The 24,018-nt window shown below is 39.4% G+C and overlaps 1 protein-coding gene across 1 annotated transcript in view; it reads right to left on the bottom strand.

The window, feature by feature from the left end:
- The window catches only part of LOC126203738 (DNA replication ATP-dependent helicase/nuclease DNA2-like), a 156,442-nt gene that overhangs the window by 120,013 nt on the left and 12,411 nt on the right, over nt 1–24,018 (bottom strand). The window contains exons 3-4 of the mRNA XM_049938106.1: nt 18,854–18,983; nt 16,041–16,154 (exon numbers count right to left, since the gene is read on the bottom strand). Coding sequence (XP_049794063.1) covers nt 16,041–16,154; nt 18,854–18,983 — 244 coding nt within the window. The remainder of the gene's footprint in view (nt 1–16,040; nt 16,155–18,853; nt 18,984–24,018) is intronic.

Genomic DNA, 24,018 nt, shown 5'->3' on the forward strand with positions numbered 1-24,018 from the left:
CACACACACACACACACACACACACACACACACACACACACAGTACAGATACAACTTCCTGGCTGACTACTGACTAACCAATGCTGGGTCTGCAGTTAAGGTAGACTATTGTTGTACTAGTAGATTACACCATGGTAGAAAGTGAACGAGTAAATGATATTATTATTATTCTTTACTTTCTCAGGCGTTAAGTCTGGTTAAAAATGGAAAGTGACGCGGACCTTGATCAGGCGTCACTTCCTTTTAACTGTATGGAATGTGTTATATTGCATTTAGGAACTTTCGGGTAATTGAACATGTATCAATAATTACTGATTTCTGTAGTTGTATATATACGTTTGGATGTAGCTCTATTGCATTGATGTACTGGTGGATATTGTGTGGTATGACTCCTGTAGTTGATAGTATAATTGGTATGATGTCAACTTTATCCTGATGCCACATGTCTTTGACTTCCTCAGCCAGTTGGATGTATTTTTCAATTTTTTCTCCTGTTTTCTTTTGTATATTTGTTGTATTGGGTATGGATATTTCGATTAGTTGTGTTAATTTCTTCTTTTTATTGGTGAGTATGATGTCAGGTTTGTTATGTGGCGTTGTTTTATCTGTTATAATGGTTCTGTTCCAGTATAATTTGTATTCATCATTCTCCAGTACATTTTGTGGTGCATACTTATATGTAGGAACGTGTTGTTTTATAAGTTTATGTTGTAAGGCAAGCTGTTGATGTATTATTTTTGCAACATTGTCGTGTCTTCTGGGGTATTCTGTATTTGCTAGTATTGTACATCTGCTTGTGATGTGATCTACTGTTTCTATTTGTTGTTTACAAAGTCTGCATTTATCTGTTGTGGTATTGGGATCTTTAATAATATGCTTGCTGTAATACCTGGTGTTTATTGTTTGATCCTGTATTGCAATCATGAATCCTTCTGTCTCACTGTATATATTGCCTTTTCTTAGCCATGTGTCGGATGCGTCTTGATCGATGTGTGGCTCTGTTAGATGATACGGGTGCTTGCCATGAAGTGTTTTCTTTTTCCAATTTACTTTCTTCGTATCTGTTGATGTTATGTGATCTAAAGGGTTGTAGAAGTGGTTATGAAATTGCAGTGGTGTAGCCGATGTATTTATATGAGTAATTGCTTTGTGTATTTTGCTAGTTTCTGCGCGTTCTAGAAAGAATTTTCTTAAATTGTCTACCTGTCCATAATGTAGGTTTTTTATGTCGATGAATCCCCTTCCTCCTTCCTTTCTGCTTAATGTGAATCTTTCTGTTGCTGAATGTATGTGATGTATTCTATATTTGTGGCATTGCGAACGTGTAAGTGTATTTAGTGTTTCTAGGTCTGTGTTACTCCATTTCACTACTCCAAATTAGTAGGTCAATATTGGTATAGCATAAGTATTTATAGCTTTTGTCTTGTTTCTTGTTGTCAATTCTGTTTTCAGTATTTTTGTTAGTCTTTGTCTATATTTTTCTTTTAGTTCTTCCCTAATATTTGTATTATCTATTCCTATTTTTTGTCCGTATCCTAGGTATTTATAGGCATCTGTCTTTTCCATCGCTTCTATGCAGTCGCTGTGGTTATCAAGTATGTAATCTTCTTGTTTAGTGTGTTTTCCCTTGACTATGCTATTTTTCTTACATTTGTCGGTTCCAAAAGCCATATTTATATCATTGCTGAATACTTCTGTTATCTTTAATAATTGGTTGAGTTGTTGATTGGTTGCTGCCAGTAGTTTTAGATCATCCATGTATAGCAAATGTGTGATTTTGTGTGGGTATGTTCCAGTGATATTATATCCATAATTTGAATTATTTAGCATGTTGGATAGTGGGTTCAGAGCAAGACAGAACCAGAAAGGACTTAATGAGTCTCCTTGGTATATTCCACGCTTAATCTGTATTGGCTGTGATGTGATATTATCTGAATTTGTTTGGATATTAAGTGTGGTTTTCCAGTTTTTCATTACTATGTTTAGATACTGTACCAATTTAGGATCTACTTTGTATATTTCCAATATCTGTAGTAACCATGAGTGGGGTACACTATCAAAAGCTTTTTGGTAATCAATGTATGCGTAGTGTAGAGACCTTTGTTTAGTTTTAGCTTGATATGTCACCTCTGTATCTATTATCAGTTGCTCTTTACATCCTCGTGCTCCTTTGCAGCAGCCATTTTGTTCTTCATTTATAATTTTGTTCTGTGTTGTATGTGTCATTAATTTCTGTGTAATGACTGAAGTTAATATTTTGTAGATTGTTGGTAGGCATGTTATGGGGCGATATTTAGCTGGGTTTGCTGTGTCTGCTTGATCTTTAGGTTTCAGATAAGTTATTCCATGTGTAAGTGTATCAGGGAATATGTATGGGTCTGCAATGTAACTGTTAAATAATTTAGTTAGATGTGAATGTGTTGAGGTGAACTTCTTTAGCCAGAAATTTGCTATTTTATCATTTCCAGGGGCTTTCCAATTGTGCGTAGAATTAATTGCTCGGGTGACTTCATGTTGCAAAATTATCACTTCAGGCATTTGTGGTATCATCTTGTATGTATCTGTTTCTGCTTGTATCCACCGTGCATGCCTGTTATGTTGTACCGGGTTTGACCATATGCTGCTCCAGAAGTGTTCCATGTCTCTTATGTTTGGTGGATTGTCTATTTTTATGTGTGTGTTATCTATTGTTTGGTAAAATTTCTTTTGGTTTGTGTTGAATGTTTGGTTTTGTTTCCTTCTATTTTCACTTTTTTTGTATCTTCTAAGTCGTTTCGCCAAAGCTTGTAATTTTTGCTTCTTTTCATCTAATTGCTCTATTGCTTCTTGTTGTGAGATTTTACCTAACCTTTTTCGTTTTTTGTCTGATATTTCATTTCTTATAAATTGTGTTAGCTGTCCAATGTCTTTTCTCAGTTTTTCTATTCTGATCTGTAGCCTGTGTTGCCATGCTGGTTTTGTGGGTTTCTTCTGTGTGTTGGTTGGTTCTGATCTCTGCCTAGTGTGTATATTTAGTGTAGTGAGTGCTCCTACATAAACCAGTAGTCGTAACTCTTCCATAGTTGTGTATTCATTTATTTTGTTGTGTATGATTGTGTTGATAGTTTTTATTGTTGTTTCGACTTGTGGGCTATTTGGTGGTCTATGCAAGAATGGTCTAATGTCTGTATTTGTGTCTTTGTATTCTATATATGTCAACTGAAATTTTTCTTCTATATCTAACGTGTGTCACTTCATGTTCTACTTGTGCTTGTGCTGGTGGCTGTCTTAAGATTTCATTTTCCTCTGATTGTTTAATTGATGCGTGTTGTTCTTTGTTTGTTTGCTCTGGGATGTTTGAGTCCATTACTGTATTTTCTTCTTCTTCTAATTGCACATTATTTTGTTCCAGTATTTGTTGTACTTGTTGTTTGATGTTTTCTAATTCTGACTGGGGTATCCTGTTATTTTTTATTATTACACGAATCTGATCAGCTAGACGTTGTTCTGTTAAAAATTTTAATTCTGGGTATCTGGTAATAAATGTTGTGTATACTTGTGATCTGTATCCAGTTGTGTTGGTTCCTAGGTTTGTTGCTTGGTAATAACAGAACATGAGGTGTCGATTAACTTCATCTGACCATCTCATCCTCTGTCTTTGTTTTCCTTCTAGGGTGGTTGCAGGAAGCATATCCTGCAAAACACCTCTATTTGGATTTAAATCATTTTCCAGTTGGCTAGCAGTGTCATTACCATTGTGGGCGGGCATAGGGTTCAAGCGCCGTCCCCGACCATGACGGCGCTTGTCCGAGGCTTCTTTAGTTCTGTCCTGAACCAAGTAATCACACTAAAAGGGGGGTTACCCCTATTAGTGGTTTGTTCTTTTCGTCGCCTTTTACGACTGGCAGAACATACCGGAGGCCTATTCTTTTCCTTTATTATTATTATTATTATTATTATTGATGTGGGGTGCTCAACATCACGGTAATCAGCACCACACTGAAAAGTCAGCACATCATTTGCATTTGGTGCACCACTTTTAATGCACCAAGCAAGTCAAAACAGACAAGAAACCTTGAACCATCATGCCTGAGAATCCACCCCAGTCTCATCATAATGCTGTACAACTCCACATCATAATTTGTAAATTGTGCTGAAAGGTGCACATTGAAAACACCATCAGGGGGAAAAACTGAACAGTGAGGGCATTATCTTGTTGGGATTAATCTGTAAAAGCAATCTTACAATTGTGGTACATACTTAAAATTAAAGAAAACAGTTTTCTTATACTGCACCAAGTTTAAAATCTCTCCGGGGACTATGAAGACACCAAGGGGGGCAACTTGCTCCATCCATGGTTGTGCATTCAGAAGTGTGATTCATAAAGATCCCTAAAACAGTCAGTAGCATTATCCCCAATGGCTTGGTCACGTGAGGCCTATTCCTAAACATCTGCTCAAAGTTGATGTGAACAGCCATACTAAGTGCCAATGTCTAAGGTAATGCTAAGATTTTCAAGGCCTATCAAGCCAGGAGGTGCTGCCGACTCCAGAGGTTCGGTTAACCAGCCGTTGCAAACAGACTCTGAACCGGGCTGGGCCAAAAAGATATAGCCCTCATGGCTGACAGCATCTAACATCTTCAGGTAGGAAATAAGGGCTGATCCATAAACTACACTGTCATGCTCTATAAAATGGCAGGAGGCAGGACCTGTCAGCTCCCCGTGTCTTTCCTCTGAGGAATTTCGAAATATTCAATTATTTGAAGGCCTTTGTTTGTGGGTTTTTCAGGTGTGAGAGCCAGTTCATTTAAACTCAAATAGTAGGCTTAAAAACAGCACAGTGTCTTCAAATATGTTCTACCTCACTGTGATCTCTGGTTGATTAAAAATCTGGTGAGTACAGTTACAATTAATGCACAGTCTTCTCTGGTGATAACCTAAACCAGTTTTATTGGTCCAAGCTTTCAGCCTCTTGACAGTCAGCTGTAGTTGCCTTGCGGATAAGTAGAAGACTGCGAAGCCATCCACAACCAGTATTTAACAGGGCTCCTGGCTACAGAGGAGATGCCACTGATAGTTACTGCAAATAAGGTGACAAGAACACTTCCTTGAGTGATCTCATTCTCCTGAACATAGCAATTAGACACAGCATCATCAAGGAGGACTGGATAAGGAGTGGCAGATGTCCATATCATCCTCATTCATGAAGTTAGCAAAGCCTGTCTTACTTTAAGTGGAGCCTTAAACTTTTTTGAGGTTTAAAAAAAAAAAAAAGAAACCACACACAATTAAATGATTTTGGCACAAAAAGGAATCCTGTGTCACTGTCTTCAGCAGAATTAAGTTCTGAAGAGCGCAATGGTAGCACCTGAAACAGCACTGGGAGTGACACAGGTGACCTCACGATTTGATGACGCTGACTAGCAGGTGGTTGACCATGCACTCAAGAGTCCTATCCATAAAACTGGTAAGCGCTACACTCCAAAGACTGTTATGATCAATAAAATCCTTGCATGGTTTCCATAATCAAATTCATATTGCCTCCTTCCAAGACGTGCAGTACTGTCCATCAAACGAGATCTGATTGAAACAAGATAGAAGGGCACAGACGACAGAGCATGGCATAATGAATTTGATTTGGTCCTGGAGCAGTGTGTCTGGCTGCAGACAGAGCTGATTCCAGTCCCCCCAGGGAGAATGGAACATTTTGACCTCATTACACTAGAAGAGAAGCAGAGCCTCCTCATCTCCACAGTCCTATGAAACACCTGGAATGCAGGAGATTGTCTAATGATGCACTGAAAGTAAAAAGGTGCTCAGCTAAAGCCTGAGCCATATCTTTAGGTGCATCGACTAAAACATCATTTCTCAACAAGGGTGTAAGGGGAGGTGTGCTGCCCTTGCCTGAAATCAGTCTTACTGAGTTGCAAACTTGCGCAGTGGAAGTGGACCTATTAATGGAAATTGCAAATTTCTTCCAGGAGTTCCTGTTCTGTTATTTTACCAGTCACCCCACTTATGCTCTCACAGATCTGAAGGCACAAAGGTTTTCTGTAGATGAATGGTGTCTGACTTTCCAGAAAACTGTGCACTTGGCTCCGAGAGTCAAGTTACATTCATCATTCCACCACGGGATGATGATGATGATTTGACGTGAGGGGCGCTCGACTTCATGGTCATCCACGCCCGGACGAAAAGTCAGCAAGCTAATTTCATGGGTGGGGAGGAAGGCTGTCCCCACATGTGGAGCAGTTTATAATATATTGAAGTCTACCCCCCTTCCCCACCAATTTAGGGATGAGACTTGACAGTTCATAACATTTCACCACCCTCATAACACTGGAATCAGTATCTGCGAGGTTGATGGTCAGATCTCTGTTGAGATTGAGGGCTGCCCTAATATCAGGATACAGGACACATGTAGCTACAATATGCTGAACTGAAAGTGGCATGCCACAAACTTCACAGAGTGGTGGATCCTTCTACCAGAGAAGAAAGCCATGTGTTTAAGAGCTGTGCTTGATGTGCAGCCTGGCAAGCAGAAACTCCTTCCGGAAGTGAGGCTGACATGAAGTCTGCCATGTCTTTGTGGCCGATTGGAGCAGCTGCAGTTTGCTGTCTGTCACCTGCAACCATTCAGTCTCCCACTGACGCATGACGTGTGTGTCAGAAAATGAGATGATGACGTGCAACTGGATGCGACATCGATAGACAGCACCATCCCAACATGCTTCCTTGTCAGCTCTGTCAGCCATGTCTTTGCCCTGTATCCTAATGTGGCCAGGTACCCAGCAAATGGTCAACCGTTTGCCATGGTGTTGGGGGCACTGTAAGGGTCATGGATGAGCTGAATCAGTGGGTCTACTGGATACAATGCATTTGGTGAAGTGCTTGCAGTGCACTAAGCGAATCGGAACAGACAAGAAACCTTTTATGGTGATGTCTGTGAACCCTCTCCAGTGCCATCAGAATGCCATATAATTCTGCATCACAATTTGTAAATTGTTACAGAAGACACACTTTAAAAACCCTGTCAGGGACACACTCTTGTTGTGATCACTCTGTATACATAACAATAAAACTGTGGTACATACTTAAAATGGAAGGAAACATAGTTGTAAAAACAAAATCTGCAGTACAAGCTTTCTTACACTGTGTCAAGCTTAGAATCACTTTGGGCCTCTGAAGACACCAAGGCAGCAATGTGTTCCATACCTGGCTGTGTATTTTGATGCTTGATAGATACAGATCCTTGAGACAGTCTGTAGCATGTATCCAAAATGCTTGGTCGCATGGGGCCGATGTCTGAACAGCCATTCAAGGGTGTGTTGGACCACTGAACTAAATGTCAATGACTGAGGTGGCGCTCAGATTTTCAGCACCTGTCGAGCTAAAAGGATACGTTGCTGAATAAAAAGTGGTGGTTCACCAGCCTCTGCACACAGACTCTGAACTGGGCTGGAGTGAGAGTCTCCAGTCAATATCTGAATACCCTCATGGTGGACAGCATCTAACATTGTGAGGTAGGAAGGACAGGCCGATACGTAAACCTTGCTGCCATAATGTAAATGTGATTGAACAACTGCCCTATAAAACTGCAGGAGACGGGGCCTGTCAGCTCCCGATGTTTTTCTGCTAAGGCATTTCAAAATATTCAATGACGGGAAGCCCTTTGTTCATAAGTGTTTCAGGTGTGGAAGCCAAGTTAATTCCGAGTCAAATAATAAACTCGGGAAGTGCACACGGTCTTGAAAACGTAAAATATTGTCCCGCATTGTGAGCATTGGTTGGTTAAAAATTCGACGAGCACGGTTAAAATTTCCATATATAGTCTTCTGTGATGACAACCAAAAACCAGTTGTCTTGGGCCAGGTTCCCAGCCTCCTAATGGTCAGCTGTAACTGCCTCGTCATTGTTATTAGAACAGAGGAAGAGTAGAAGATTGAAAAGTCATCCACAAACAAAGATCATTTGACAGAGCTCCTGACTGCAGAGGTAATGCCACTGATAGTGATAGCAAACAATGTGACACTGAGGACACTGCCTTGGGGGACACCATTCTCTTGAACTTAGCATCTGAGAAGGCATTGCCAATGCGATATTGAAAATGCTGATCCTTGAGAAAGAACTGGATAAGAAGGTGCAGGTGTCCACATAGTCCCCATTCATGAAGTTGGTGAAGGTTGTTGTACGTCCAAGTAGTGTCATATGCTTTTTCGAGGTCAAAAAACACACAAATCAAATGGTTTTGGCCTTAGAAGGACTCCTGTATCGCCGTCTCCAGTAGAATAAAGTTGTTAAGGGTGAGACAATAGCACCTGAAACCGCACTGGGAGTGGCTCAGGTGACCTTGGGATTCAAGCAGCCGGACAAGGTGGCAAATGACCATACATTCAAGAGTCTTACCAATAGAATCCATAGAACTAGTAATGGCTACATTCCGGTAACTGTTATGGGTGCTATGGTCTTTGCCTGGTTTCCAGAATGGAATTCATATTGCCTCCCAAGTGGTGGGATACTGTCCATCAAACCAGATCTGATTTAAACAACAGAGGAGCTGACCTTTTGCTGACTTCAACATCAGTCCCACATTCAAGTTCAATCATGCTGGACTCCTAAGAGACCAACTCTCCTCCTCCTGACCGCTAAAACTGAAACAGTCTGCTCTCTTCCTCCCAATCCCTACAATCAATATGTATTTTTGCAAACAGTCTTTCCAACCAAAGCCAACTGAATCCCAACACTGAACCTTGCCTCTGCCGTTTAACGCTACCATCCAACAGTGCTCCCCCCCCCCCTCCCCGCCCCCACCTAAATATCCCCTGGTCACTTTCCAGTAATTCTCTACCTCCAACTTGGCCTCACCATGCTTTCCTGAGAACAAAAATCTCTCCACAGAAGAAAGGACAGCCACCCACAACCTCAAGACAGACCCTGATATAATCGCCCTACCTGCAGTCAAGGACTACTCCACTGTCACGATGATTCACAGTGATTAGCTGACAGAAGATATCTGCCAACAGTCTGATTCCTCTATCTACAGGCACTGCCGCAGTGATCCCATTTCAGAAGTCTAGTATAATCTCTGATTTCTACTCTAATCCATAGGTCCATTCCAGAACCTTTCTGCCAAATCCATACTCCCTCACCATCACAGACTCCCACACACCAACTTATACATGCATCCTAAAATTCAAAAAGCCAACCATCTTGGACGCTCCATTTTAGCTGGTGTGTTCTCACTGAATGAATCTCTGCTCTTGTCAACCAACAGTTCCAACCAACTGCTCTATGTCTAGCCTCTCATATCAAAGATATGAACCACTTCCTTCACTGACTCAACAAGCCCCACTATCACCAGCTGGATCTCTACCTGTCGCTGTTAATGTCATCTCCCGGTACATCAACACTGACCGTGCCCTTGCTGATATCTAACACCACTCTCCCAACTTCCTTCCAAATCCAAACTTACCACCTAATGCCTCATGCATATAACCAATTAAATTCTCACACAGAACTTCTTTTGAGGGGAATACATAGAAAACATCTGCAGCACAGCCACAGGTATCTGCATGTCACCTTCTTATGCCAGTCTGTTTATGGGCCCTCAAGAGTCTTATCATATACCTGGTATCCTGCAATTTTCGCACAGCATTTTATGTGGTGTCACCATTGCCCAACTGTTCATTTGGATGAATGGTCACTGCCAAACTCTCAAATTATTTACTTCTGGCAGAACTTTCCATTCCTTAACTGAATTCAAGTGGGCCTCTCTCAGAGTGAGAGTGACCTGCCCTTGCTCTTTAACCTTCGCCAACATATCCCTCTCTCCTTACTGACGTAGGAACTATTTGTTCTGAAAGCTAGGATAACATGTCACTTACGTATGTGTAATGGCAGTACTACACATTTTGCCTACTGACAGTATGTATTGGACAGCTGTCCCAAATTATAAATGATCTTCCAGTGACTTTAAAGGGTGATTAAAAATCTTGATTTTTTGCTGTTCACACATGCATTCCAATCAAGGGTCCAACCTCGGTCTCAAAAGAGCTCAAATGATAACTGCATAACTGCACAGGCCTACCAGTGCTTCACAGCTTTTATGTCTTGACCTCAAAAAAAGTGAGACTGGGCTATTTCGAACAAGTTGAAATGACTTACTGGCACCAGATGAGGACATTAATGGTCATATACTAAATGAAGTACACTGCACAAAATTCTTTGGGGTCCAGTTGCATAACATTAAAATGGAGTCAACAAATAGATACATTAATCATGAATACACATTTATCGTGTTTTACACACTGAAGTATATCTAATTGTATTAACACATGGAAGAACATTGGCTTATTTAGCATATATCCACGCCTTGCTGCCTTATGAAATTACCTTTGTGGCAGTGCACCTTATATAAATAAAGTGTTTATTCAGCATAAGCAATCAGTAACAATAATGAGTAAATTAGACCATCAAACTTCTTGCAGAAAACTTTTACAGATCACTGAATTCGTACAATCAATTCTCAACAAATACTTCTGAATGGTTTTCTGTCTTGGTAATAAAAACTATTTCAACTGTATTATCACATACACCAACTCAATACAAGACACAAAAATAACTTCCATTTATACCTAAGATATTTGCCTAAGGTCCAGTTCAAGGCTCTTTAATAAGCTCCCACTTAACAGAAAGCAGAAATTGGGAGTCCCGACTATTTCAAAATAACATTAAAAATGTACCTACATCTACATCTACATACGTACTCCGCAATCCACCATACGGTGTGTGGCGGAGGGTACCTCGTACCATAACTAGCATTATCTCTCCCTGTTCGACTCCCAAACAGAACGAGGGAAAAATGACTGCCTATATGCCTCTGTACGAGCCCTAATCTCTCTTTTCTTATGTTTGTGGTCTTTTTGCAAAATATAAGTTGGTGGCAGTAAAATTGTACTGCGGTCAGTCTCAGATGCTGGTTCTCTAAATTTCCTCAGTAGCGATTCACAAAAAGAACGCCACCTTTCCTTCAGAGACTCCCACCTGAGTTCCTGAAGCATTTCCGTAACATTTGCATGATGATCAAACCTACCAGTAACAAATATAGCAGCCCGCCTCTGAATTGCTTCTACGTCCTCCCTCAATCCGACCTGATAGGTATCCCAAACACTCGAGCAGTACTCAAGAATAGGTTGTATTAGTGTTTTATAAGTGGTCTCCTTTACAGATGAACCACATCTTCCCAAAATTCTACCAATGAACCAAAGTAACTATCCGCCTTCCCCACAACTGCCATTACAGGCTTGTCCCACTTCATATCGCTCTGCAATGTTACGCCCAAATATTTAATCGACGTGATTGTGTCAAGCGCTACACTACTAATGGAGTATTCAAACATTACAGAATTCTTTTTCCTATTCATCTGCATTAATTTAAATTTATCTATGTTTTGAGTTAGCTGCCATTCTTTACACCGATCAAAAATCCTGTCCAAGTCATCTTGTGTCCTCCTACAGTCACTCAACAACGACACCTTCCCGTACAGCACAGCATCATCAGCAAACAGCCGCACATTGCTATCCACCCTATCCAAAAGATCATTTATGTAGATAGAAGACAACAGCGGACCTACCACACTTCCCTGGGGCACTCCAGATGATACCCTCACCTCCAATGAACACTCACCATCGAGGACAACGTACTGGGTTCTATTACTTAAGAAGTCTTCGAGCCACTCACATATTTGGGAACCAATCCCATATACTCATACCTTAGTTAGGAGTCTGCAGTGGGGCACCGAGTCAAATGCTTTCCGGAAGTCAAGGAACATGGCATCCGTCTGATACCCTTCATCCATGGTTCGCAAGATATCATGTGAGAAAAGGGCGAGTTGCTTTCTAAAGCTGTAAAGCTGTGCTGATGCATGGACAGCAACTTCTCTGTCTCAAGGAAATTCATTATATTCGAATTGAGAATATGTTCGAGATTCCTGCAACAAACCGATGTTAAGGATATTGGTCTGTAATTTTGAGGATCCATCCTTCTACCCTTCTTATATACGGGCATCACCTGCACTTTTTTCCAGTCGCTCGGGACTTTATGTTGGGCAAGAGATTCGCGATAAATGCAATCTAAGTAAGGAGCCAATGCAGTAGAATACTCTCTGTAAAACCGAATTGTAATCCCATCAGGACCTGGCGATTTATTTGTTTTCAACCCATTCAGCTGCTTCACAACCCCAGGGATGTCTCACTATGTCCTCCACACGGGAATCTGTACGAGATTCAAACGGCGGCATGTTTGTACGATCCTCCTGTGTGAAAGATTTTTCAAATGCTAAATTTAAAATTTCAGCTTTCGTTTTGCTGTCTTCCGTTGCCAGGCCAAACTGATCAGTGAGTGACTGGATGGAAGCCTTCGACCCACTTACCGATTTTATGTAAGACCAGAATTTCCTTGGGTTTTCAGCAAGGTCTTTTGCTAAGGTAAGATGGTGGTAGTGGTTGTATGCTTCGCACATCGCTCTTTTTACAGCAGCACGAATCTCTACTAACTTTTGCCTGTCCTCATTCTCCCGATCTTTCTTGTACTACGAGTGCAACTATCTTTGCTTCCTGAGCATTCTCCGAATTGTGCTGTCAAACCACGGTGGGTCTTTTCTGTCCGTAACCCACTTTTTCGGCACATACTTCTCCAATGCGTGATATACAGTGTGTTTAAAATTTGCCCATAACTCTTCCACATCCATCGTACCAGAAGTAAATGAAGTCGATTCATTTACTAAGTGGGATGCTAACAACTGCTTATCTGTTCTTTCTAGTAAGAATACTCTCCTAGCCTTCTTGACCGACTTTTTAACTTTCGTAACCATAGTCGTTATGACAACATCATGATTACTAATCCCCGTCTCAACACTGACACCGTCAATGAGGTCTGGTCTGTTCGTGGCTACCAGATCTACAATATTTCCATTACGCGTTGGCTGTCGATTTAGCTGCTCAAGACAGTTTTCGGATAATGTGTTCAAAAGTAATTCACACAACGGCTTGTCTGTACCACCTGAAATGAATACACAGACATCCCAGTCTATACTAGCGACTCTTCCTATAAATTATTCAAATACTGAATTTAAAAAACAAGAAAGTTCTGACAGCTACAAGGCAAGTAGCACACTTCATTGTACAGCTCCATGGCCATAAAGTGCTGTAAAAAGGCCTCATTATTTACAGGTGTAGGTAACCATTTTCTTTGAAAATAACAGTCATCAAGTTAATACTAAAATACCAAAAATAAACAAATAGTAGCTGTTTAGAATAACTGAGCATGAACAGCACGAAGCAATACAGTGATTGTTCATTGTTAATACACTACACTGATTAACTTGACAATATTTGTGTTTTGGTAATTTATATCTTCGCTTGTTACAAATTCCTAAAGGCTCCCATTTTTGGTAAGAATTTACAGAACATGATAAATGTGCTAATAGTTTTGTCGGGATATACAATTGTTTTAATAATTGCATCAATCTATGACTATCTTAACTCTCTGTGGTTAAGACATTGTTTGACGCATCATCCTTCCAATTTAGTCCTTTTCAACAATTCATTATTGCCTCAATAACAAAGATGCATATGGGGACATAGTACATCTTCCCATAACATCCAGGTAGATATATCTTAAACACTGTGGGTTCCAAACATTTTTGTTGCCTGCATGATGTGTAACACAATGCTCTACACAAACTCCTGAAGCTTTTCCTTTTTCTGCAACTGTCACAGGATTGTACACAGGATCAGACTTTATACAAATAAAAGATTCCACATTTGGTAAATAAACAGAACATAATTACAAGGAAGTACTCCACTCAAAGGATGCAATGAAGCCTTTTGTGCCAAACAACCCATCAACAAATCAAATACTTTATAATTATATGGAACATCACATACAGACTACTAAAGCTCTTTGACAACATACAGCCTTTACTCTGGTCAACAGATGGCACCAAATCAATAATACCTGATCTTTCCCTAAACTTTCTAACACATCAAACAAGCAGCAACGAAGTACTAAATCCAAACTGCACAAGCCAATCAAATTGCACTATTTCTGATTCACAGCTCCAGTCTCATATTTATTGTTTTTCAAAGCCAAATTTGTACATCCTAAATCAACTCTGTGCAGCATGGAACTTCTCTTCCACTGTTTCTAGATTATCATTTGCTTACAATTCTTCACAATTACATCATTACAAAATTTTGGTCATGCCATCTGTGGTTCTGCTGCATATTTTTGCTGAGCCTTTTCAGTACATACACTCCTTCGCGGCAGTTAATGACATCAGGATTAGAAATAAGTTTTGGGTATGCTGTACAGTAGCTGAGACTATGTCTACTGGCAACGAAGACTCACTAAGTTACATCTGGTTATAGCAACTGTTGCATGTGTTGTTACTCACTCTTTTAAAAGCAGCTGGACTTCCAAGACAAAGGAGGAGTTGGAAAATTTGTAGTTATTTTAATAACTTCCCTAGGTGTATATTACAACTGAGTTTCCCTAGGTATATTTTACAAATAAGAAGAAATACACATCAAAAGGCTGCAAACTTAAAAACTCCCCTAGGGAAATATTATCAAAATGCTTTTTCCACTTCACCACAGATCAGCTACTTCTACCAAAACAAGAGGGCCTACAATTATGTCACAAATGTGCAGCTGCTGCCACAGTTCAGGCGAGAGAATATGATTAACAGTTTCACTGCTTCAAGAATAATTAACCACAAAGCTATAAGGGGTGGTCAAGAAGTCTCCTATTTCAGCTAGTGACATGTAGGCTGCCCTGCATGACAGGCATATTGTGTGTGAGTAGTATTGCCCTGCCTTATCGATCTACTCTGCAGGGCAGCCTACACATCAGGGGTAAGAAAAGGTCCAGCCCCTGATGTGTAGGCTGCCCTGCATTACGAGTAGTAGCGACCTGCCTTGGGGAGGCTACACACGCAGATGGAAATGGCTGAGAAGAGGAAGGAGGGTGACAGATAGTAGGAGAGGGGGGGGGGGGATGATGAAGTGAATAGAGAAAGGGGTGAGGAAGATATGGCAGAGAGAGGGGGACAAGGAGATATACAGTGAAAGGGAAAGGAGAAGATCAACAGTAAGATTGTGGAGGATCACATAGAGAGAGGTGGTCAAGGATATGGTCGAAGAGAAGGGGGGGGGGGGTGATGGACAGAGAGGAGGGAAGAAGAAATACACACACACAGGGAGAGGTGGTGGATGAGATGGACAGAAAGAGCAGGTAGGAGGAGAGGGCAGACAGACAGGGGAGCAGAAGATGGACAGAGAGAGAAGAATGGAGGAGACGTGAGCAAACGAATTCAGGGAAAAGGCCACTCATTCATAACATATTTATCTTTTCTACTTAAATTCAGTTGTTTGGCCCATGCGTAAATGCAGGTTTATAATGCTTCACAAATAAATTACTTGATGCAGTTAATTATTGCCAACATTGATTTCTTCGTTATTTCAGTTAATAAAATAAAACACTAAGCCACTTAGATTTAGCACTTCGCTGTAAACATTTTCACAGTCAACTAAAACTCGCTCTAGGCGTAGTGTTGTGTATGGTCCCGAGCTTTTCTACCACCTACTCATTACCCTCCAACACACAATATTTTCACCCAAACAGAGACACTTGGAATCTCCAAACTCAGCAAAACTAAGACAAAATTTTAAGATAATTTTTTCAAATGTTGGCAAGACAATGCCAGTGAGTTAGACCAAGAAGCGTCTCAGCAACACCATCTGAAAGTAATAGGCCACATCTCCCTTTGCCTTAACACATTCTGTTCCAGCATGTTTCTGAACTTAGAGGATTACTTCAGCACCTGAAGCAATTTAGCAAATCTCTCTTCCATAAAATAGAGAATTTAATAAGCAAATAAGTAAAATATCTCCTACAAGCAAGGGGAACAATATTCAGGAAACGAAAATAAAAAAAATTACTGTGTACAGACAAAAAGCACACAAATTATGTCTAAAGAGAAGGAACTGTGCGCACATACCTTTCAGGTGCAGTGAAACTGGATTCTTCTTCAGAAAAAAGCATGTCATCAAACATGGAACCATCAATATCCAGCAAATCTTCATTATCATTTCTTTCAGCTGGTATCTTTTCACTGCAAAGAATGATATGATGATAGTGTGTAATGTAAGAATACAATGAAAACAAGGCAAAGTCAAAATATGATCTAATATCAACTAACTATACAAGTCAAGAACTTATAATTATAACACTAACTATAAAACATGATAAAAGGATAACACTGTAGTGACAGGTCACACTCATGTTATACAACAACTGATTTTTCTATTAGATGGCTTTTATTTAACAGGTTTACAACTGTAAAATTGACTATTGTTAATGATAACAGTGACAGTTAGGACTCCTTTATGAAGCTTTATCAATTGTTAATGATTCACTCCGTTAAGAAGTCTTAATGCAGCAATTATTTGTGATTCATATGCATAAAGTAGTGACAGTTTCTCAAATTATTAATATATTTCTGTGACTTTAAGCAGTTTTTTCTAGTACAATTAGTCCATTTGCTTGTCAGAAATTTTTTAAGTCTGCATTTCTCTTTTTCAAGTGTTACACTTTGAATTTATCAACAATATTACAAGTTCAATTGACATGAGCAATAAACTGACAAATTACAGTTTGTAACACAAAAATTTGCTTAGATCCACAAAGTGCTAGGAAAACAAAATACCTCTGTAAGGAACATACATCTAGGAAGTGGCAGGTGCCCCGAATGTTAAATGCAAAATGTGCCAAAGCAAATGGTCACTCACTTCACAAACCATGATCGACATGGTGCAGACAGAACCCCACTGTATTATTAACAAAATGCTCTACCACAGCAAATTTCAATGATTACTGCAGCATGCATAGTATTTAAAAGCAGTCACATGTGGACAATGTCAACGAGTCCTGGCTCATGACGCTTATTTTGTGAAGTCAGATATGCAATAAACAGTAACACAACTTGTGAAAAATCATCAGATTACCACTGGATAAAGGAACGTAAGTAATCCAATGGAGCTATTATGTAAGAAGAAAATGAAGAAGAATTAGAAACAAAAGAATACACACAAACATCTTACATATCACAAGACTAGTATAGTTCCCTCAGATGGACAACAACTGTGAAAGGAGCCATTCTGGCATTCATCTGGAGACATCTGGAGAAATCACAAAACTTAAATAGTAGAAAGTAGACAATAATTTCAACCTTGTTCTTCAATCACTTACCTTGCTCTTTGATTACTTATTTTCTGGTTCACTACATTACCTTGCTCTTCCTGGTTTCACTACGATTTAGAAGTTCATCCATCAAGGCACAATTAGAAAAATATTTTAACGAAAGGTGACACCATCACATTGAAGTAGAAAGTGACCCAATGTTGACAGTTTGTGGAATTGAAAACAACCACTTTTTTCCTTATTTTGTAATCAGGTTTGATCCGGAAGATCACCAGAAGCATCTACCTCCCTAAACTATTATCCAAAACACAGCAACCTTGTAGCAAAGAAAGGCACCATCAAAAGACATATAAACATAATAAACTGTGATAAAACAAAACTGACACCTACTGCAGGGCCAATTGTGTATCATCACAGTTTTTTATGTTTTGGCTCATTCTGTGTGGAATCAACTAACAAAGAAGTAAATTTGAACCTTAATGGTTAATAATTACATTATTTTTTGCCATTTCATTCTGCCTATCAAAACAAAGTACAATCTAAAACTTATAATTTTTTGGGCATTTGGCTTTTGAGTTGTTAATTCCTTATATTTCTCAAATTTTGCAATTTTTTTCACATTTGAAACTTTAAAATTGTAGTATCTCAAAAACTCACAGACCTAAATTTTGTAGAATTTTATTTGGTTTCTTTTCAACTGTAAAAATTGATGCCACTTCGTCACATTCATAAAAAAATTTTATTTGTTAAGATTTCAAAATCAGTTTTTTTTTTTTTTTTTTTTTAATGTGTGTCAGTCACACCATTTGTTAATGTGTATGCCAAATTTCTTGATGGTGTTCTACTGGGAACATACTGTAATAAATTTTATTTTACTAGTAAGTGCAGCATCCAGTATGCAGTCTGTAGGACTTTATAGACTCATTACTAGATTGTAACAAAATCTTAAACTGCAAAAACCAAATAAGGCTCTCAAGTCACTGCCATTTGTAATTTATATATTAGAATTACACATTTAAATTTAAATTCAGGTTTGGCTCTCTACATAGTAACTGTAAAAATACTTTTACATACACTATGATGCATGCTCAACAAAGACTACAACCCGGAATATAAGAAGACCCCCCCCCTCCTCCATTTTTAATAGGCTTCTTGAGAGAAATTTATAACAAATTCTGACTAATCAAAATTACAAACTGTTTTATTGACAAAGTATCTGCCAAAAGTTAACATTGTATCTATTCTAAACTTATATTATGAAAAGGATAGTTGCTACTCCCCCTCACACAAACACAACTCACATACACATGCCTACAGTCTCTGGAAGCTGGAGCCAGGCAGTGAGCAGCAGTGCATTATTGGAAAGGCATGCAGGGACAAGGTGGAGACAGTCAGGTGCAGTCGGGAGGTTAGACGGTGGGCAGGGGAGAGAGGGGGTGGGGTGATTAGCATAACAAACATTATCACAATCTATATTTAAACTAAAATTTTTTAAAACAATGCTTATCACAGACAATTTAAGTTCCATCAACAGTTTTAACAAAATAGGAAAAACCCAGCTCATTTTAGAAATATCTGTGAAATATAAGCTATTCAAGGAAAATGTTCTACCTGCCACTCTGCTCCATTTTAGTGCAACTGTTCTCTGCATTCTTCGCAGCTTCAAGCAGCAATAAATCACAGTCTGAGACAATTCCAGAATCTCTGTCACTGAAGCCCCAGTCATCATTTTCTTTGTCTCCTAAAACAAGCATACATCAATATGGAAAATTTTACATTAATTCTATTTTCTGTGTGTGGCCAGCAAGCTGGCACCAGCATTCCATTCACTTTCTCCGACAGAAAATTATTTTAAAATACTGTGTAATGTGACACAATCTATCTTTTAGACAACATACTTTATCCTTTACCCATGAACTAAGTAAGCAGAATTGAATTCAACTGAGTCTGAACACCAGTATGCAATAATTCCTTAAAATACAGTAATTGATTACAAGCATACAGCAGTGTTTAATTACTATTGTTGGCTATGCTCATGCAAGTTCACTCTAATGCAACCATTATTTTGCTTTTTAGTACACCTGAAATAGATATGTGGGAACTTACACAAACCAACACTTATTGACATTTATACCTGGATCGGAATAACAGATTAAGTGACAGTTACTTGTTTACAACAGTAACAACTGGTTGTAGAAAGAGCTCAGTTGCACTTTCTGTACTATACATCATTGACATGTTACAACGCTACCTCTGTTCTCGCTTCCCACAGTCAATTGCAGACAAATCTACACCTGGTAACCAATTGTTGTCATGAAATCCCATTATTTCTATCTGCAACATGTTCCATTAAGGCAACAGAATGTCTGACATTAGCAATTAAAATGCATTGAAACATAATGAGACTATAATGGTGATGCAAAGTGAACTCAATGCAGTGCATCAATAAGGAATGAGTGGACATATTCAGTACAGAACTACTCAACTGTTACTGCCACAGTCATATAACGCACACAAACAGCGACAAACTGACATCACCCCCTCCCCTTTCTGTTAAACTTTCATTTGCTATGAACCCGTTATAACTACACAACACAAAATTACTTTCTCAGATTCAATTAACAAAGAAATTTTACAAGGATGGCTTTTTCATCTCTTCAATATAATGTTGCATCAACATCTTCCTGACTGATGCAATATGTATGTTGTTCTTCTTCCCCCCCCCCCCCCTTTTTTTTGCTGTGAATGTTCTTTTGCCTGTCCACAATTGGTCTGTTGTTTTGTTTTTCTTCCAAGGTAGCAGAATTTCTGAATTCCATCCTACTATGTGATCCCCAGTTTACTGCTAATCTCATTTTGCTACTCCTCATTGTTGATGTGTTCCTTTGGTTTATTCTCAGTCCATATTCCGGGCTCACTCAGACTGATCATTCCCAAATTTTTATCTACTTTCATTTATAACCTTAACTGCTTCTTCAATATACTGGCTAAAAAGAAGGCAAGACTGTATTCTTACCGCACTATGCCCTTTTAATTGCAGTTCCTCTCTATTGGTCTAACCCTATATATCACTCTTGGTTCTTGTACATACTGCAGATTGCCAGGCAAAATTTTTCACCCTGTTTCTCTCTCTCTCTCTCTCTCTCTCTCTCTCTCTCTCTCTCTCTCTCTCTCCCCCTTTTTTTTTTTTTTTGTCTGGATCAGCAAAACAATGAAGAAATGGTTCAAATGGCTCTGAGCACTATGGGACTTAACATCTGAGGTCATCAGTCCCCTAGAACTTAGAACTACTTAAACCTAACTAACCTAAGGACATCACATACATCCAGGCCCGAGGCAGGATTCGAACCTGACTGTAGCGGTCGCACAGTTCCAGACTGAGGTGTCGAGAACCGCCCGGCCACACCAGCCGGTAAAACCAATGAAGAGCCCATAGTTTTCTTAAGTCTTCATTCCATTATCAAGCGGAACATCAAAACTCTGTATCTGGTGCATTTTACCATTCTTAATGTGAAACTGACAATTATTTAATGTGATTTTAATTTTCTTTACTATTCTTCTGAATACTATTCTTGGCAGCAACTTTGATGCACGAGCTGAGTCTTTGACAGTTCTTACACTTACCTGCCAATGATCTCAGATTTTGTGGATGATATCCTTCCAAATATCTGAAGATATGTCTCTAATCACAGGTTCTTTGCATTGACTTAAATAACTGGTTGCCTGTCCCGAAACTATTCTAAAAATTCCATAGTATTGTTATCTATGCTTTCCACCTTTCTTCATCCCAAGTCTTCAACAGATTTTTCAGAATGACTAATATGAGATTTCTGCTTGTGTTACAAATCGGCACCCATTTTCTTCTTCGATTTCATCAACTTGAGGTTTTCCCCCTTAGTACCCTTTCCTCCTCTTTACTCCACCCTGTATTTAACAGTAGCAGTCCTCTAGCACTTTTAATGTTGGCAGCTTTGATATTAATTTTACCATACGTTATTTTCACTTTTATATATCCTGAAACTTCCATTCTGATGACCATTTTATTTTAGATTTTTTCTTCTCTCTCTCTCTCTCTCTCTCTCTCTCTCTCTCTCTCTCTCTCTCTCTTTTTTTTTTTTTTTTTTTTTTTTTTTTTTTTTTTGCAGCCATACTGCTTGAGATTCCTTGATTTTCCCTATCAATTACATTCTTACACAATTCCTATTGCTCTATTCTTTTCCTCTTCATATCATTTTTGCATTTCTTTATGTATTTGATCAGCTGAAGTATTTATTCATCAACACTATGCAATAGCTTCCCTGTACCTATTTTTGGTTTCCAACTTCTGCCATTGCTCTTTCTAGAGATATTCATTCCTCTTTGCTACACTGCATAATGCAACACACTGCGAGTCACAAACTGTAGAATATGATAGACCTGTAAACAATACAATGCACTACAATTCTGTTATGTACATTTATGGTAATATATATTGTCATCTTACAATAATGATTGCTAAGTGATATTTAATGCAACACACAGAAATTACTTCAACGAGAAGAATTTGCAAAAAATATGAAGGCAACTGCCCATAAAATAAGGATGTAGCATGTACTAATTACTAGTTTTAAATAGAAGATTAAATGGACATGTCTGTATAAAATAATAACAGTTGTAATATGGAATTACCTTCACTATAGGCAAGGGAACTATCAATTTTTATGATCAAAATTAGTATACTGCAATACAAAATTGTTAAAAATACTCATTCTGTAGTTTCTAGACCTGTGAACCCTTTCCTGTGCCATCAGAATGCCATATAACTCCGCATCATAATTTGTAAATTGTTCTGGAAGACGCACTTTGAAAACCCTATAAGGGAAAACAGCAGAACAACCGAGAGCATTTCCCTGCTGGAATCCATCTGTACACATAATGATAAAACTATGGTAAGCACTTAAAATAGACGAAAACAAATTTGTAAAAACCAAATCTGGAGTAAAACTTTTCTTGTACTGTGCCAAGCTTAAAATCACTTTGGGCCTCTGAAGACACCAAGGCGGCAGTGTGTTCCATCCCTGGGTGTGTAATTTCATGCCTGAGAGATCCAGATACTTGAGACAGTGTGTAGCATGAATACCAAATGGCTTGGTCACTTGGGGCCGATTCCTGAACAGTCATTTGAAGGTGGGGTGGATCACTGAACTAAATGCCAATGACTGAGGTGATACTGAGATTCTTAGCACCTGTCGAGCCAAAAGGTTATGTCGCTGAATAAAGAGTGGTGGTTCACCAGCCTCTGCACACAAGACTCTGAACTGAGCTGGTCTGAAAGGCTCCAGTCGATATCCAAATGCCCTCATGATGGACAGCATTTAACATTCGGAGGTAGGAAGGATGGGTCGATTTGTAGACCACGCTGCCATAGTCTAAGTGTGATCAAACACATGCCCTATAAAACTACAGCAGGTGGGACCTGTCAGCTCCCCATGTTTTTCTGCCAAGGCATTTCACAATGTTCAACAACCAGAAGTCTTGGTTTATAGGTCTTTCAGCTGTGGGAGCCATGTTAAATTAGAGTCAAATAATAAACCCAAAAAGTGCACAGTGTCTTGAAAATGTAAAATACGATCACCCATTGTAAGCACTGGTTGGTTAAAACTCTGACGAGCACAGTTAAAATTAACACACATAGTCTTCTCAGGTGAGAACCGAAAACCAGTTGTCTGGGCCCAGGTTTCCAGCCTCCTAATGGTCAGCTGTAGCTGCCTCAGTGTCATAAGACCAGAGGAAGAGTAAAAGATTGCAAAGTCACCCACAAACAAAGAGCATTTGACAAGGCTCCTGACTGTGGAGAAAATGCCATTGATAGTGATGGCAAACAATGTGACACTGAGGACACTGCCCTGGGGAACACCATTCTCCTGAACATAGCAATCAGACATGGCATTGCCAATGCGATAACGAAAACGCCAGTCCTCGAGAAAGGACTGGATTAGATGCGGCAGGCATCCACATAGTTCCTATTCATGAAGATGGCGAAAGATGTTGTAACTCCAAGTAGTGTCATATGCTTTTTGGAGGTAGAGCACTTGCCCGCAAAAGGCAAAGGTCCCAAGTTAGAGTCTCGGTCGGGCACACAGTTTTAATCTGCCAGGAAGTTTCATATCAGCGCACACTCCGCTGCGGAGTGAAAAATCTCATTCTGGAAACATCCCCCATGCTGTGGTTAAGCCATGTCTCCGCAATATCCTTTCTCTCAGGAGCGCTAGTTCTGCAAGGTTCACAGGAGAGCTTCTGTAAAGTTTGGAAGGTAGGAGACGAGGTACTGGCAGAAGTAAAGCTGTGAGGATGGGGCGTGAGTCGTGCTTGGGTAGCTCAGATGGTAGAGCACTTGCCCATGAAAGGCAAAGGTTCCGAGTTCGAGTCTCGGTCCGGTGCACAGTTTTAATCTGCCAGGAAGTTTCAGTAATGGGATACTTAGTAAATCACAGTTTGGATTTCAGAAATGCTGTTCCACTGAGACAGCAATTTACAATTTCACTGTCCACATAATAGTCTTTAAATAGTAAAATGTCACCAGAAGGAATATTCTGTGACTTATCCAAAGCATTTGATTGTGTGAACCATGACATTATGTTAGAGAAATTACAATTCTATGATATAAATGGAACAGCATATGAGTGGTTTAAGTCATATCAACAAAACAGGAAGCAAAAAGTCTCTTTATATGCTTCACGTGATTCAAAGGAGTTTGCACTTCATCTAACTGGGGTGAAATTATATTAGGTGTTCCA

The sequence above is a fragment of the Schistocerca nitens genome, chromosome 9 (genome assembly GCF_023898315.1).
Source record: "Schistocerca nitens isolate TAMUIC-IGC-003100 chromosome 9, iqSchNite1.1, whole genome shotgun sequence".
Classification (NCBI taxonomy): Eukaryota; Metazoa; Arthropoda; class Insecta; order Orthoptera; family Acrididae; genus Schistocerca; species Schistocerca nitens.